This window comes from Microcebus murinus, chromosome 20 (genome assembly GCF_040939455.1).
Source record: "Microcebus murinus isolate Inina chromosome 20, M.murinus_Inina_mat1.0, whole genome shotgun sequence".
NCBI classification, from domain to species: domain Eukaryota; kingdom Metazoa; phylum Chordata; class Mammalia; order Primates; family Cheirogaleidae; genus Microcebus; species Microcebus murinus.
This window is the reverse complement of record NC_134123.1, coordinates 2,371,885-2,384,663: the sequence shown is the minus strand read 5'-3', so window position 1 is coordinate 2,384,663 and position 12,779 is coordinate 2,371,885. Positions and strand designations below refer to the sequence as shown.

The 12,779-nt window shown below is 35.2% G+C and overlaps 1 protein-coding gene across 1 annotated transcript in view; it reads left to right on the top strand.

The window, feature by feature from the left end:
- The window catches only part of ITFG1 (integrin alpha FG-GAP repeat containing 1), a 305,254-nt gene extending 292,770 nt beyond the window's left edge, over nt 1-12,484 (top strand). The window contains exons 15-18 of the mRNA XM_012773847.3: nt 4,016-4,140; nt 4,842-4,924; nt 8,207-8,324; nt 11,050-12,484. Of these exons, the coding sequence (XP_012629301.2) occupies nt 4,016-4,140; nt 4,842-4,924; nt 8,207-8,324; nt 11,050-11,109 (386 nt within the window). The 3' untranslated portion in view covers nt 11,110-12,484. The remainder of the gene's footprint in view (nt 1-4,015; nt 4,141-4,841; nt 4,925-8,206; nt 8,325-11,049) is intronic.
- Nucleotides 12,485-12,779: the final 295 nt, after the last annotated feature.

Genomic DNA, 12,779 nt, shown 5'->3' with positions numbered 1-12,779 from the left:
GTGTGAGCAAAAACTTGTGAGGAGTGCAGTCCACTGAAATCTTGGTCTCATGGCAGCCAGTAGCAGGTGGTGGGTATTTTCCTAAGTATGCTTAGGAAAGTTTGGTCTCCCCTCTTTCTCCCCGGGTGGTGGCAGCTGCAGCCACAATGTCTTGAACTCAGCCCAAGGGCAGGGTGCAATCCAGCATTAAACTCTCAAAATGGCTCCAGCTGTGGACCTGCAGCCAGAGAGGGCATGGCTCCTCTCAGATGATCAACATGGGCAAGAAGCTGTGGGAGTGTGGGCCACCTGAGTCTAGTCTTACAGCAGCCCATAGCAGGGTAGCAGTTACTGTCCTAGGTATGTGTAGGACAACTTGTGCTCTCCTGGTCCCTCCTTGGCTGGGTGGCAGCTACAACAGCATCAATCTGAACTCAGCCTGAGGTTGGGGTGCAGACCAGCCTTAAAGTCTTAAAATGGTATGATGGGCCTGCAGCCATAGAGGGCAGAGCCCCTCCCAGACGATCAGTTACATCTCATTCTCAACAGCAGCCCACAGCAATGTGGTGGGGACCTTCCCACGGGTCCATGGAAGCACTCAGTCTTCCCTGTCCCTCCTTGGAGCAATACAACAGCAGCAGCTGTGTCTGTAGATCCCTGGTACCTAGGCTTTCAGAATGGCACCCAGTTGAAGCTGTTTTAGACTTGGATACCTATGGGATTCCATGTAGCTTACCTTTCTGGAGCAACATCTCTATTCAATGTCTAGGCAACTCCCTGTATTAGGCCCAAGGCCTACATGAGTCAAGGGGTTCTCCTATAGCCACAATCATAAAAGCCCATGTCAGAGTGTGTAGCCCTGGGGGGTTCTCTTTTACTGTTTCCCAGTGTCCAGGAGCTTTTCCAGGATTTCATCCAGTCCCCAGTCCGGCAATCTGCCTTGAACCCTCTCCTTACATATTTTTCATGCTTCCCATCAGTTCTCTAATCCTAAAGTTCTCTCTTAGACAGTATCTTCCAAAATATGAGTATCTACTTCTCAACTAGATTTTTTTTAAGTTAAGATGCTAACTGCAATCCTAAGGACAACCACTAAGACAATAACTCAAATATATATATATATATATATATATATATATATATGAAAGAAACAAGGGAATTAAAATGGTATAATTTAAAAGACATCTGAAAAATAACAAATGACAGACATAAATACTACCTTGTCAGTAATTACATTAAATATACATGGAATAAAACACTCCTATCAAAAAACACAGATTGGCAGAATAAAGAAAAATATTATCTAGCTAGGTGCTGCCTACAAGAGACATACTAAACTTTAAGATAGAAAATATTAGTAAGGCCAGGTATGGTGATTCATGCCTGTAATCCTAGCACTCTGGGAGGCTGAGGCAGGTGGATCACTTGAGCTCAGGAGTTTAAGACCAGCCTGAGCAAGAGCAAGACCCTGTCTCTACTAAAAACAGAAAAATTAGCCGGGCATGGTGGTGCACACCTGTAGTCCCAGCTACTTGGGAGGCTGAGGCAGGAGGATTGCTTGAGCCCAGGAGTTAGAGGTTGCTGTGAGCTAGGCTGATGCCACGGCACTCTAGCCCAGGCAACAAAGCAAAACTCAGTCTCAAAACAAAACAAAAATATACATATGCATATACACACACACACACACATATATATATATAGTAGTAGTACCAGGCATGGTGGCAGACACCTGTAATCCCAGCACTTTGTGAGGCCATGGTGGAAGGATCACTTGAGTCCAGGAGTTCAAGACCAGCCTAGGCAATAGCAAGGCCCCATCTCTACAAAAAATATAAAAGTTACCCTGGTGCAGTATCATGCTCCTGTAGTCCAGCTGCTCAGGGGACTGAGGCAGGAGGATTGCTTGAGCCCAGGAGTTTGAGGTTGCAGTGAGCTACAATGATGCTACTATACTCTAGTCAAGGCAACAAACAAGACCCTGTCTCAAAAAATATATATATATATATATATATGTATAATATATATATTAGTAGAGATAAAGGACATTTCATAAAGATAAAAAGTTCAATCCATAAGGAAATATGACTATAAATATATGTGTACCTAACAACAGAGCCCCAAAATACATGAAGAATTAAAGGGAGAAGTAGATAATTCAATAATAAATAATCAGAGACCAATACTCCACTTTCCTAATGTATAAAACAACTAGGCACAAGATCAACAAGGAAAGAAAAGATTTGAGCAACACCATGAACCAACTAAACCTAGTAGACGTGCATGGAACGTTCCACCCAGCAATGGCAGAATATGCATTTTTCTCAAATACACATGGAACATTCTCCAGGATGGAACATATGCCAGATCATAAAACAACCTCAGTACATTTTAAGGGATTTAAATCATACCAAGTTTGTTTTCGAACCACAATGGAATGGTATTAGAAATAGCAGAAAGAAAATTTGGAAATCCAAAAATATGTGGACATTAACGCACTCCAAAATAAGCAATGATTCAAAGAAGAAATAACAAGGGAAAATAGAAAATACTTTCAACATAAACAAAAATACAACACACTAAAATCTATGGAATGCATCTAAAGCATTCCTTAGGGAAATTTATTGCCAGAAATGCCTACATTAAAAAATGAAAACAATCTGAAATCAGTAGCCTAATCTTTCACCTTAAGAAAGTAGAAAAAGAGAAGCAAAACTAAACCCAAACTAATCAGAAGGCAGGAAACAATGAGAGGAGATAAATAGGAAACAGAAAAACATAGAGAAAACCAATTACACCAAAAGATGGTTTTTAAAAATATTAACAAAACTGACAAACCTTTAGTTAGATTGACCAAGAAAAAGAAAAGACTCAAATTACTAAAATTCAGAATGAAAGAGGACACCACTAATGACCATAAAAGATGTTTCAGCTACTTTGGAAATAGTTTAATAGTTCCTAAAGATGTTAAACGGTCTTAGAAGATATATTAATATAATCAAGAAATGGGAAAACATCAGTAGATACACAACCTTGTATATGAATATTCATGGCAATATTATTCACAATAGCCAAAATTGGAAATCACCCAAATGTCTGTCAATTAATGAAATTAATAAAATGAAATCTAGTATATATCATACAATGGAATATTATTTGGCAGTTAAAAGTAATAGAGTATTGAGGCCGGGCGCGGTGGCTCACGCCTGTAATCCTAGCTCTCTGGGAGGCCGAGGCGGGCGGATTGCTCAAGGTCAGGAGTTCAAAACCAGCCTGAGTGAGACCCCGTCTCTACTATAAAATAGAAAGAAATTAATTGGCCAACTGATATGTATATAAAAAATTAGCCGGGCATGGTGGCGCATGCCTGTAGTCCCAGCTACTCGGGAGGCTGAGGCAGTAGGATTGCTCGAGCCCAGGAGATTGAGGTTGCTGTGAGCTAGGCTGACGCCACGGCACTCACTCTAGCCTGGACAACAAAGCGAGACTCTGTCTCAAAAAAAAAAAAAAAAAAAAAAAAGTAATAGAGTATTGAAACATGCTGCAGTATAGATGAACCTTGAAAACATGTTAGCTGAAAGAAGCCAGTCACAAAAGAGCACAATATTGTATGATTGCATTCATGTGAAATCTTCAGAATAGGCAAATCTTCAGAGACAGAAAACAGATTAGTGATCACATGCAGCTGGAAGTATGGGGGTTGGAAAAGGAGAGTGACTGCTAATGGGTATGGAATTTCTTAAGTAATGAAAATGTTCTAAGATTAGATTTTAGTGATGGTTGAACAGTTCTTTGAATATACTCAAAACCTCTTAACTGTATAATTTAAATGGGCGATGTTTATGGTATAAGAATTATATCTCAATAAAGCTGTTTTCTTTAAAATGAGAGTCAATATTTATGAACTGGGCATTTCATTTCACATTTTTACTTAAAGAATAAGTTCTAGTACCTACATTTTTATAACATTTTATCATTTTAATATTTGACAGGAGCAATGTTTCCAAAGATGTTTGTTTTTGTTTTTTGATAATTCTAGCTGGCCAACTCAGCCAATCAGCACATTTAGCTCTCCAGCTACCATACAATGTACTTGGTTTAGGTCGAAGTGCAAACTTTCTTGACCACCTTTATGTTGGTATTCCCCGTCCATCCGGAGAGAAGGTGAGTAAAAATTTAGTTTGTTTACAGTTTATCTGTATTTTAATATTTGCTATTTAAATATTTAAATTCAACAATTTGAATCCAATTGAATTTGAATTCAAATAATTCAAATATTTTTTATTCCCTCTGAAGAATAAAGAAAAATGATTGGTAGTGACCTAAGCTTATATTACATATAGCACATCAGGATTTGAAGATATTATATAGTTATTTTTCCCTCTCCTTTCCCATAAATCTCACCTATTCCTCTTTCTTGCTTTTTCTACATAACATTTTTAACCACCTAACATGTATAAGTAAAATAGTATCACTACACTTATGTTATACATAAGTACAGTACATGTATACTATGTATAATAAGAGTATATTTTGTTGATTGTCAGTCTCCCCTTAACTTGAATTTTAGCTCCAAGCATTTGCACACAGCACTTTGAACAGTGCCTGCTTTATCGGTATCCAATAAATATTTGTTGAATGCATGAATTCATAAGACACAAATATAATCCTTCCCTGAAAAGATCAGAAAATTTTTCCAACAGATGGTTCAGGAGCCCTATTTTTGCCTTAATATATGTAAACATAGTTTAATCTAGACCTAGGATTCAAATTTCTCAAAGTGCTCGAGATTTATCCTTATTTATTTAGAATAATTTTGTTTCATAAATGTTATGAATGTTAAATGTTCTTAAATTTTCTTCCAGTCTATACGAAAACAAGAGTGGACTGCAATCATTCCCAATTCCCAGCTAATTGTCATTCCATACCCTCACAATGTCCCTCGAAGGTAATGTCCTTGCTTGAACTAAATTTGTTAAAGGTACTGTCAACTCTGAATCATAGATATAGCTATATCTTTTAAAAACTGTCTTCTTCCTGCTGTGTTCTCATGAGTGCCCATCAGTTAATTTTCTTACAGCAAACTTTAAATGACTAAACATACTTACACGAAAAGTCCCTGATATTTTTCATGAAGAACAAATTCATTCCTGTTAGAAAAACAGCCAGTTAACTAATTAGGGATTTATACATATTCTGCTTAAATAAATTGGCCTCCAGTTTACCAGTTATAAGTTCCAAAATTTCAAAATACTAAATATTTTAATAAAGCAGTGATTTTTTAATAAATTCTTTGAGAAGTTTTGGAGTCAATAGATCTAGGGTAGAAAAACTGACCTCCACTGCTTACAACAAGGTTGGGAGCTAGTCCTTTGTCCTCTCTGAGGCTCAATTTCTCCATCTTTGAGTGGGAGATAGAATACGGGCCTTATAAAGATCAGGATGAAATACTTAGCACAGTGCCAAGCATATAGTAAGTGAATAATAGGTATTTATCCACAGAATATGCTCCTTTCATAATACAGGATTTAACTCTAAACTCTTAATTTATCTTTGTTCATTTTTCTTTAAATTACGAAATTGATTCTATTCTTTTTTTTTTTAATTTCAAAATATTACAGGAGTACAAACATTTTGGTTACACATTAATAAATTGCTTTTGTACCATTTGAGTCAAGTTATTAGTGTGCCCATCACCCAGATCATCTGTACTGTACCATTTGATGTGAATTTACCCATCACCTCCTCACCCCCTCCCACCTGCTTGGTTTCCAATGAATGTTATTTCCAGAGTCTATTCTTTTGAAAGAAAGTGATAAAGGTATTTACTAATTTCATTGAGAAAAACTATGCTAGTCTGATAACAACATGGGAAAACAACCAAAGAGAAATGGTGCAGTTTACCTATGAGTATGTATAACCAGTGGGGGCCCCTACCTGTTAAATTTCTTCTTAAAATACTGACTTTATTGTTCATTATTAAATTTTTAGATGGGATGTATTCAGTGGTATGCTACAACCAGTTTATGATGCCATCTCATGAGCTGACTCTGTGCATCTTTTTCCATCTCTGTATATTGAAGTCACATTAAAATTAGTTATGGTGGGAGAATTTACTCCATGAAAATTAGCAAGTGCCATAAACAGGGGCTCCCCCCCCATACCTCCAACAGAGGCATTTACGAGCATGCCACTAGATATATTCTATGGTAGATTTATGGGCTTTAGAACAAAACTGCTTAGGAAAACAAACTTTATCACAGAATTATGTTTGGAATAAGATAACATCAGTAGAAACAGTTACAGTCTCAGTTCAGATGTTTTTTAATAAGCCTGTACTGTGTTTGTGTTAGTTTTCTACACATGAAATTTGTAACAAAACTAGAAAATCTGGACCATGAATTGGAAACTATATATACTTACATATAGTGCAATATTATGACTTTTTTTTTACTACTATGGACATGGAACAATCTCCTAAGATGTAGTAGTAAGCAAAAAAAAAAAAAGAAGAAGAAGAAAAAGCAGCAGCAAAATGTAGAAAACGTATGAGTGACCACTGTGATTAAAAACAAAGATATCTATATATATGTTTCATGTATGTTTATATATTTATAAAATATCTATGCAAGAATATATAACAAACTGGTAAGAGTAACCACCTCTGAGTAGGCCCACTGAGGATTTGCTTTTTGTCCTGTTTTTTTTTGGGGGGGGGATTGTTTGTTTGTTTGTTTGTTTTTACCAAAATACCTATGTTCCTGATTTAGGTCTATTTTAAAAGTATCAAAAACATCTCAAGAAAGAACTGGGTTTTTTTGTAAGTGCGAGATAAGTACTGAGAATAGCTAATTTCAAGTTATTAACAATATTTGTTTTCTTAAGCTTTACTTACTCTTCCGAATTTCTGGAATATTCTGCCATAGCTTTCTTCTACAATCTCAACACTTTTCAAGTTTCTCTTTCTCTTTCCAAAGAAATGCTCTTTATAAATTTATGTACATAATAAAAACCAAATTGATTTTAGTCTGAGGTATATTTTGAGATTTATTGACTAGAGGCTAACTTATAGATCAATAAATTTTAACTATCCCAAAATAAATCAATAGCTACTTTCTATTTATCAGAACAACCTAACCTTTATTAAACTTTTAAAATGAAAATGTATCCATTATCTATTTCCAGGGAGAACAAAAAGTCCTATGTATATAACTACCTGGAGTGTTGGTGATACAGACTTTGGCTTTAGGCTTCTTGAGGTCTTCAAGTGCTGTATTACACAAGCTGTTTTAGAAGGGAAGAGCTGATTCTATTTATGCTAACGACCTTTAGTCTGTATATTGCCATTAACATTAAGGAACTAAAGGTGATTTTGTGAGAATCTCAATCTAAAAGTCATTTTAGTAATGTGATACAGAAATGGTAGAAGCTTTGCACAGGCCATCTATATGCAAAACATGTATGTTTTAGTTGGTCATACTATGTATAGGACAGAGGTCAAAAATAAGATGGCATAGGCTGGGCGTGGTGGCTCACGCCTGTAATCCTAGCACTCTGGGAGGCCCAGGCAGGAGGATCGCTCGAGGTCAGGAGTTCAAGACCAGCCTGAGCAAAAGGTGAGACCCTGACTCTATTAAAAAAAAAAATAGAAAGAAATTACCTGGACAACTAAAAATATATAGAAAAAAGAAATTAGCCGGGCATGGTGGTGCATGCCTGTAGTCCCAGCTACTCAGGAGGCTGAGGCAGGATTGCTTGAGCCCAGGAGTTTGAGGTTGCTGTAAGCTAGGCTGATGCCACGGCACTCTAGCCCAGTCAACAGAGCAAGACTCTGTCTCAAAAAAAAAAAAAAAAAAAAAAAAAAAAACAGATGGCATAGAAGGCTTATAGGCTCATGTGACTAGCCTTAGAGTTCTAGATTTCAAATTCATCAGGTAAATGAAAATATTAAAAAGATGATCAAACTTGGAAAAAGGAAAATATTGAAATATCTCATCAAAAATTCTATTTCAGTTCTCTGAGTAAAATACAAACTCTATAGGATTATCAATATTCTTAGGACTATCTAAATCTAATTGCTTTTGTTTTATGTATAATGAATGGATAAATGAGTAAATGATTTAATGAATGAATTGACTCATTAATTAATAAGCTATTTTACTTATTGCTTTCAGTATAAGTTTGTTATTTTTAAGATTTATAATTTTCATTTTTCTGTTTTAATCTACAGCTGGAGTGCCAAACTGTATCTTACACCAAGTAACATTGTTCTACTTACTGCTATAGCTCTCATCGGCGTCTGTGTTTTCATCTTGGCAATAATTGGCATTTTACATTGGCAGGAAAAGGTTTGTTCATTTAAATGAAACATTAACTTTAGTTAATTTGAAGTGACCACCCAAAAATCATCAGGCATATAGAAAAAATTCATTAGAAATAATTTCATAATGGCCTCAAAAATAATAATCAGTTTTTAAAATGAGCCTGTGTTCAGTATCTACTGATAGAGCCATGGACATTCTTTTGCCAGGATTAACAGCAGGTGTCTCTTTTAAAGAATTAGAGCACAGAAAAGCTAAATTATTTCCTCAAGATTTAGGTGGAAAGCAACAACTAAAGCGATAAACATCTTTTCCATCTATCAAGTATTTGCATTAAACTAAACTGATTTCTGTTCTTTAGTATAATATTCTAAATAATAATAGAAAACAAAACTCCTAAAAATGTAGGCTTTTATGCAATATATATGTGAATAAAAAGAGTAGGTATCACCATAAATTTATTAGCAGTTTAGACATAAATTGAAAAAGGTAATTTTTATTTGTATATGTATATATATTAAATACATAACTTGTAGGTTCCAATAATGCTCTTTAAAAAGTACTTTTTATGTCACAAAATAAAGATGTTTTCCTTTTTTTACACCTCCTGTTTTTGGATTGTCATGCCCATCATAATTGTTTTTTGGTAACTAAAATTACTGTCTGTTTTATCTTAGCTGCTCTCTTATGAAAAAGAGAACATGTTAATTGTTCTGTAAATGTTCATAAGTTGGCCAGGCACAGTAGTTCATGCCTGTTATCCAAGCACTTTGGGAGGCCAAAGCTGGAGGACTGCTTGCAGCCAGGAGTTCAAGACCAGCCTGAGCAATAGCAAGACCCCATCTCTATAAAAAAAGTATTTTCATTAGCTGAGCATGGTGGTACACACCTATACTTCTAGCTACTCAGGAGGCTGAGGCAGGAAAATTGCTGGAGCCCAGGAATTGAAGGCTGCAGTGAGCTATGCTCATGCCACTGCACTCTACCCCGGGGCAACAGAGCGAGATTTGTCTCTTAAAAAAAAAAGTTCATAGGTTTATCTATTAATTAAAAAAAAAATCACTCCTTCTAAAGTTACATATTCAATTAGCTTTAAGACTGCAAGTACAAGTAAGATCAAGGATGACCACATATACTTTGTCAAGAATTATCAGAATATAGTCCAAAATATGACACATAGCTCTTGACTTACGAAGGAAAGGAAATTAATTTGGTTAAATCCTCAGGAGATCTGATTACAGCATAAACATTGTGTATTTATAGTAATAATGATCCAGTGACTAAAACTGAAGTTTTAAATACAAGTATATGTTTCACTGTGTATATACAACGTCTCCTGTGGCACTGTGGTACCTCAAAAAGGTAGAACCTCTTTGAACACTCTTTTCACCTAAGCTGGCTGCCATGTCCCTTCCACCACATCCTGAGTGCAGGCTTTCCATAGCCTTTGCCCAAGGCCCTCTTCTTTCTACACTTTCCCTGCCAATTTCATCTAAAGTCATGGCTTCATCTATTACCTCAAATATCCTCAACTGTCATCTCTCTCTAAAGGTCTCTTCCCCCTTTTCCAACTGTCACCATAACCTAGATAAGCACCTCAAAACCAATATTCTAAAGATTCATCTCTCCTTCTTCTTACATACCTATAAGATTTCATCAGTTGCCTTATTGATTCTGCCTCCATAAGAGTGTCTTCAGTTGACTCCACTTCTGAAATCCTACTGACACTGCTTTAGCTCAGCCTCTTCTTCTGTCCTACTTGGTCTCTCTGATCCCATTCTCTCCCCTTTCCATTCCACTTATCACACTGCTACCAGATTACTCATCATTAAGTTTGGCCTTAATAATGTTACTCCCCTCCTCAGAAACCTCTGGTGACTATCCATTACCTTTTATGTATAAATTCTTAGCCTGGCCTTCTCATTACTTCCATGTGACTCTACAACATACCTTTCCAATCTTATTTCTTATCAGTTCCTTTCACATATTCTATGCTCCTTCCAGACTCATGATTGGCCATGCTGCACCCCCGGCTCAAAGTGAATGCCCCTGCCCTCTCATTTTCATAAATATTGTCTTTTCAAAGCTTTCCTTCCCTTTCCTCACCTGAACCTAAAAGTAATCTCTCTCTCAGACTATTGGTAACATTTTTCACTTTTTATCTTGAAGTACAGTCATACAGTATGTTCTGCTTTTTTCTCTCTGGGCTTGAAGTGCCTAGAGAACAAGGTACAAAACTGAGAATTTTTTTAATCCCTTAAAATACCAAATACAGTACCTTTCTGGAAGTAGGTCAGTAAATATCTGCTAATTCAATAGGTTAACCAAAAAATAATTAATGTGCTTTAATATAATTAGTTTAGATTTATTTATTAATATCATTGTTAAGAATGGGAGAAAAATATAATAGTTGATTTTATCCTTATAGACTCTAATGCTTACTCCTACTTTCAAATAAGTAACAAATGATAACAAGCTAAGTATTTAAGGATCATTTCTTATTGGTTTTTAAATTCAATTACATCATTAATTATAAAATAGCTACTTTAAACTACAAAAATATTTCATATGATTATTGCATTCATACCTGTAGATATATAGGTAGATATACAATTGCTGAGGACTTTTTAAAAAATTGTAGATATACAATTTCTGAGGACTTTTAAAAAAATTAATCACTTTGTATTTCAGAAATGAATCTTTTCTTAACATTTTTCTGTCATTTATAAACTAGTCTAAAATTCTTTTTCAGAAAGCAGATGATAGAGAAAAACGACAAGAAGCCCATCGGTTTCATTTTGATGCTATGTGACTTGCTTTTACTATTACATAATGGAATGGCTATTCACTTGATTAACTGAAATACTAAGTTCTGGGTCATAGAAGAAAATAGGGGAGTTTGAATATTATTTATAAATGATGCATCCCTTGGTGATTATTGGAAAGTATTCAAATAAATATGGTCTGAATGTGTCACAAGGTCTTTTTTTTTAAAAAAAAAAAAAGCACTTTGTATACAAAAATTTTGTTTCTTTATGCAGTAGTGTTGTACATTTTTGTTCCTTTGTGGAATGTGTTGCATGTACTCCAGTGTTTGTGTATTTATAATCTTATTACAGTAATGATGACGGAAAAACACATGTGTAAATAAAAATATTTAAATAAGCAGGAATTTATGTGTTCCACCTGAATCGGTCTTGCTTCTTATTCTAAGAATACAAATTATACTTTTGTGAATGCATCTCAGACTTATTGAAACATTCACCTTTATTACAGCAGGTCAGGGGTATCTTACTAATGGCATACAATATAGTGATTGGTTACTCTGGTATTGCAGTAAAACAGACTTGCCTTAAAATTCTGGTCACTACTTTCAAAGTTATTTAAACTTGGCTGTTGCTTAATCTCCATAAGCCTCAGTTTTCTTGTTTATACATTAGGGCTAATAATACTTACTTGAGTTATTGTAAACATTAAATAGGATGATGTATGTAAAGTGCTTAGCTTGGTGCCTAGCACAGAGTAAGCGCTCAATAAGTGGTAGTTGTCAATATTAATATTTTAGATGGTTTTATTAGACTTTACAATTAATTACTGGAATATATAGACTCAAAAGAGTTTTATATTCAGGCATGAAGAATTCATATTCTTTAGAAAACTTAAATTCTTGGTGATTGACATCTGATGTAAAGATTACTTGCTCATATTAACTAAAAATTATATTACTGTACTCTGTAAGAATTAATGTGCCCTAAAAATTTTCATTTGGAAACTGATCCGTATCATGTGATAATGAAGAGCATTTGATTTCTCGAAAGGAAACTGCTGTAGGCAGCATCTGGAAATGCAAATCTTCAATCACATTTCTATTCTCAAAGGCTTGGAGAAGTCTATAATTTCCATTCAGACCTCAATGCAAATTTTATATTGTAAACTTAACATTGCCGAAAAATTGCTTTAGAAAGACTTAAATCTAAGATTGGGGGAAAAGTTTATGTATCAATGGTAATAATTTTCTAATATGCAAATAGGTATGTGATAGCTATTAAAACACAAAAATTTCTTTGAAAACAATTTTGTTCTTCATGTTTTTTTTCTTTACAGTTTACTGAGAGTGGCATGTGTTTTTACTTTGTATCTAAGCATGTTAATATGTCTTCTTAATAAATATCCTTTATTTAAACAAAGTATTATGGTTGTGTTTTTAAATAATTATTTTGGAGCATAAAGACTTAGAGGTTATGAGATATAAATCATTTATCCAGGCCAAGCGCAGTGGCTCACGCCTATAATCCTAGCACTCTAGGAGGCCGAGGCGGGCGGATTGCTTGAGGTCAGGAGTTCGAAACCAGCCTGAGCAAGAGCGAGACCCCCGTCTCTACTATAAATAGAAAGAAATTAATTGGCCAACTAAAAAATATATATATATAGAAAAAATTAGCCGGGCATGGTGGCGCATGCCTGTAGTCCCAGCTACTCGGG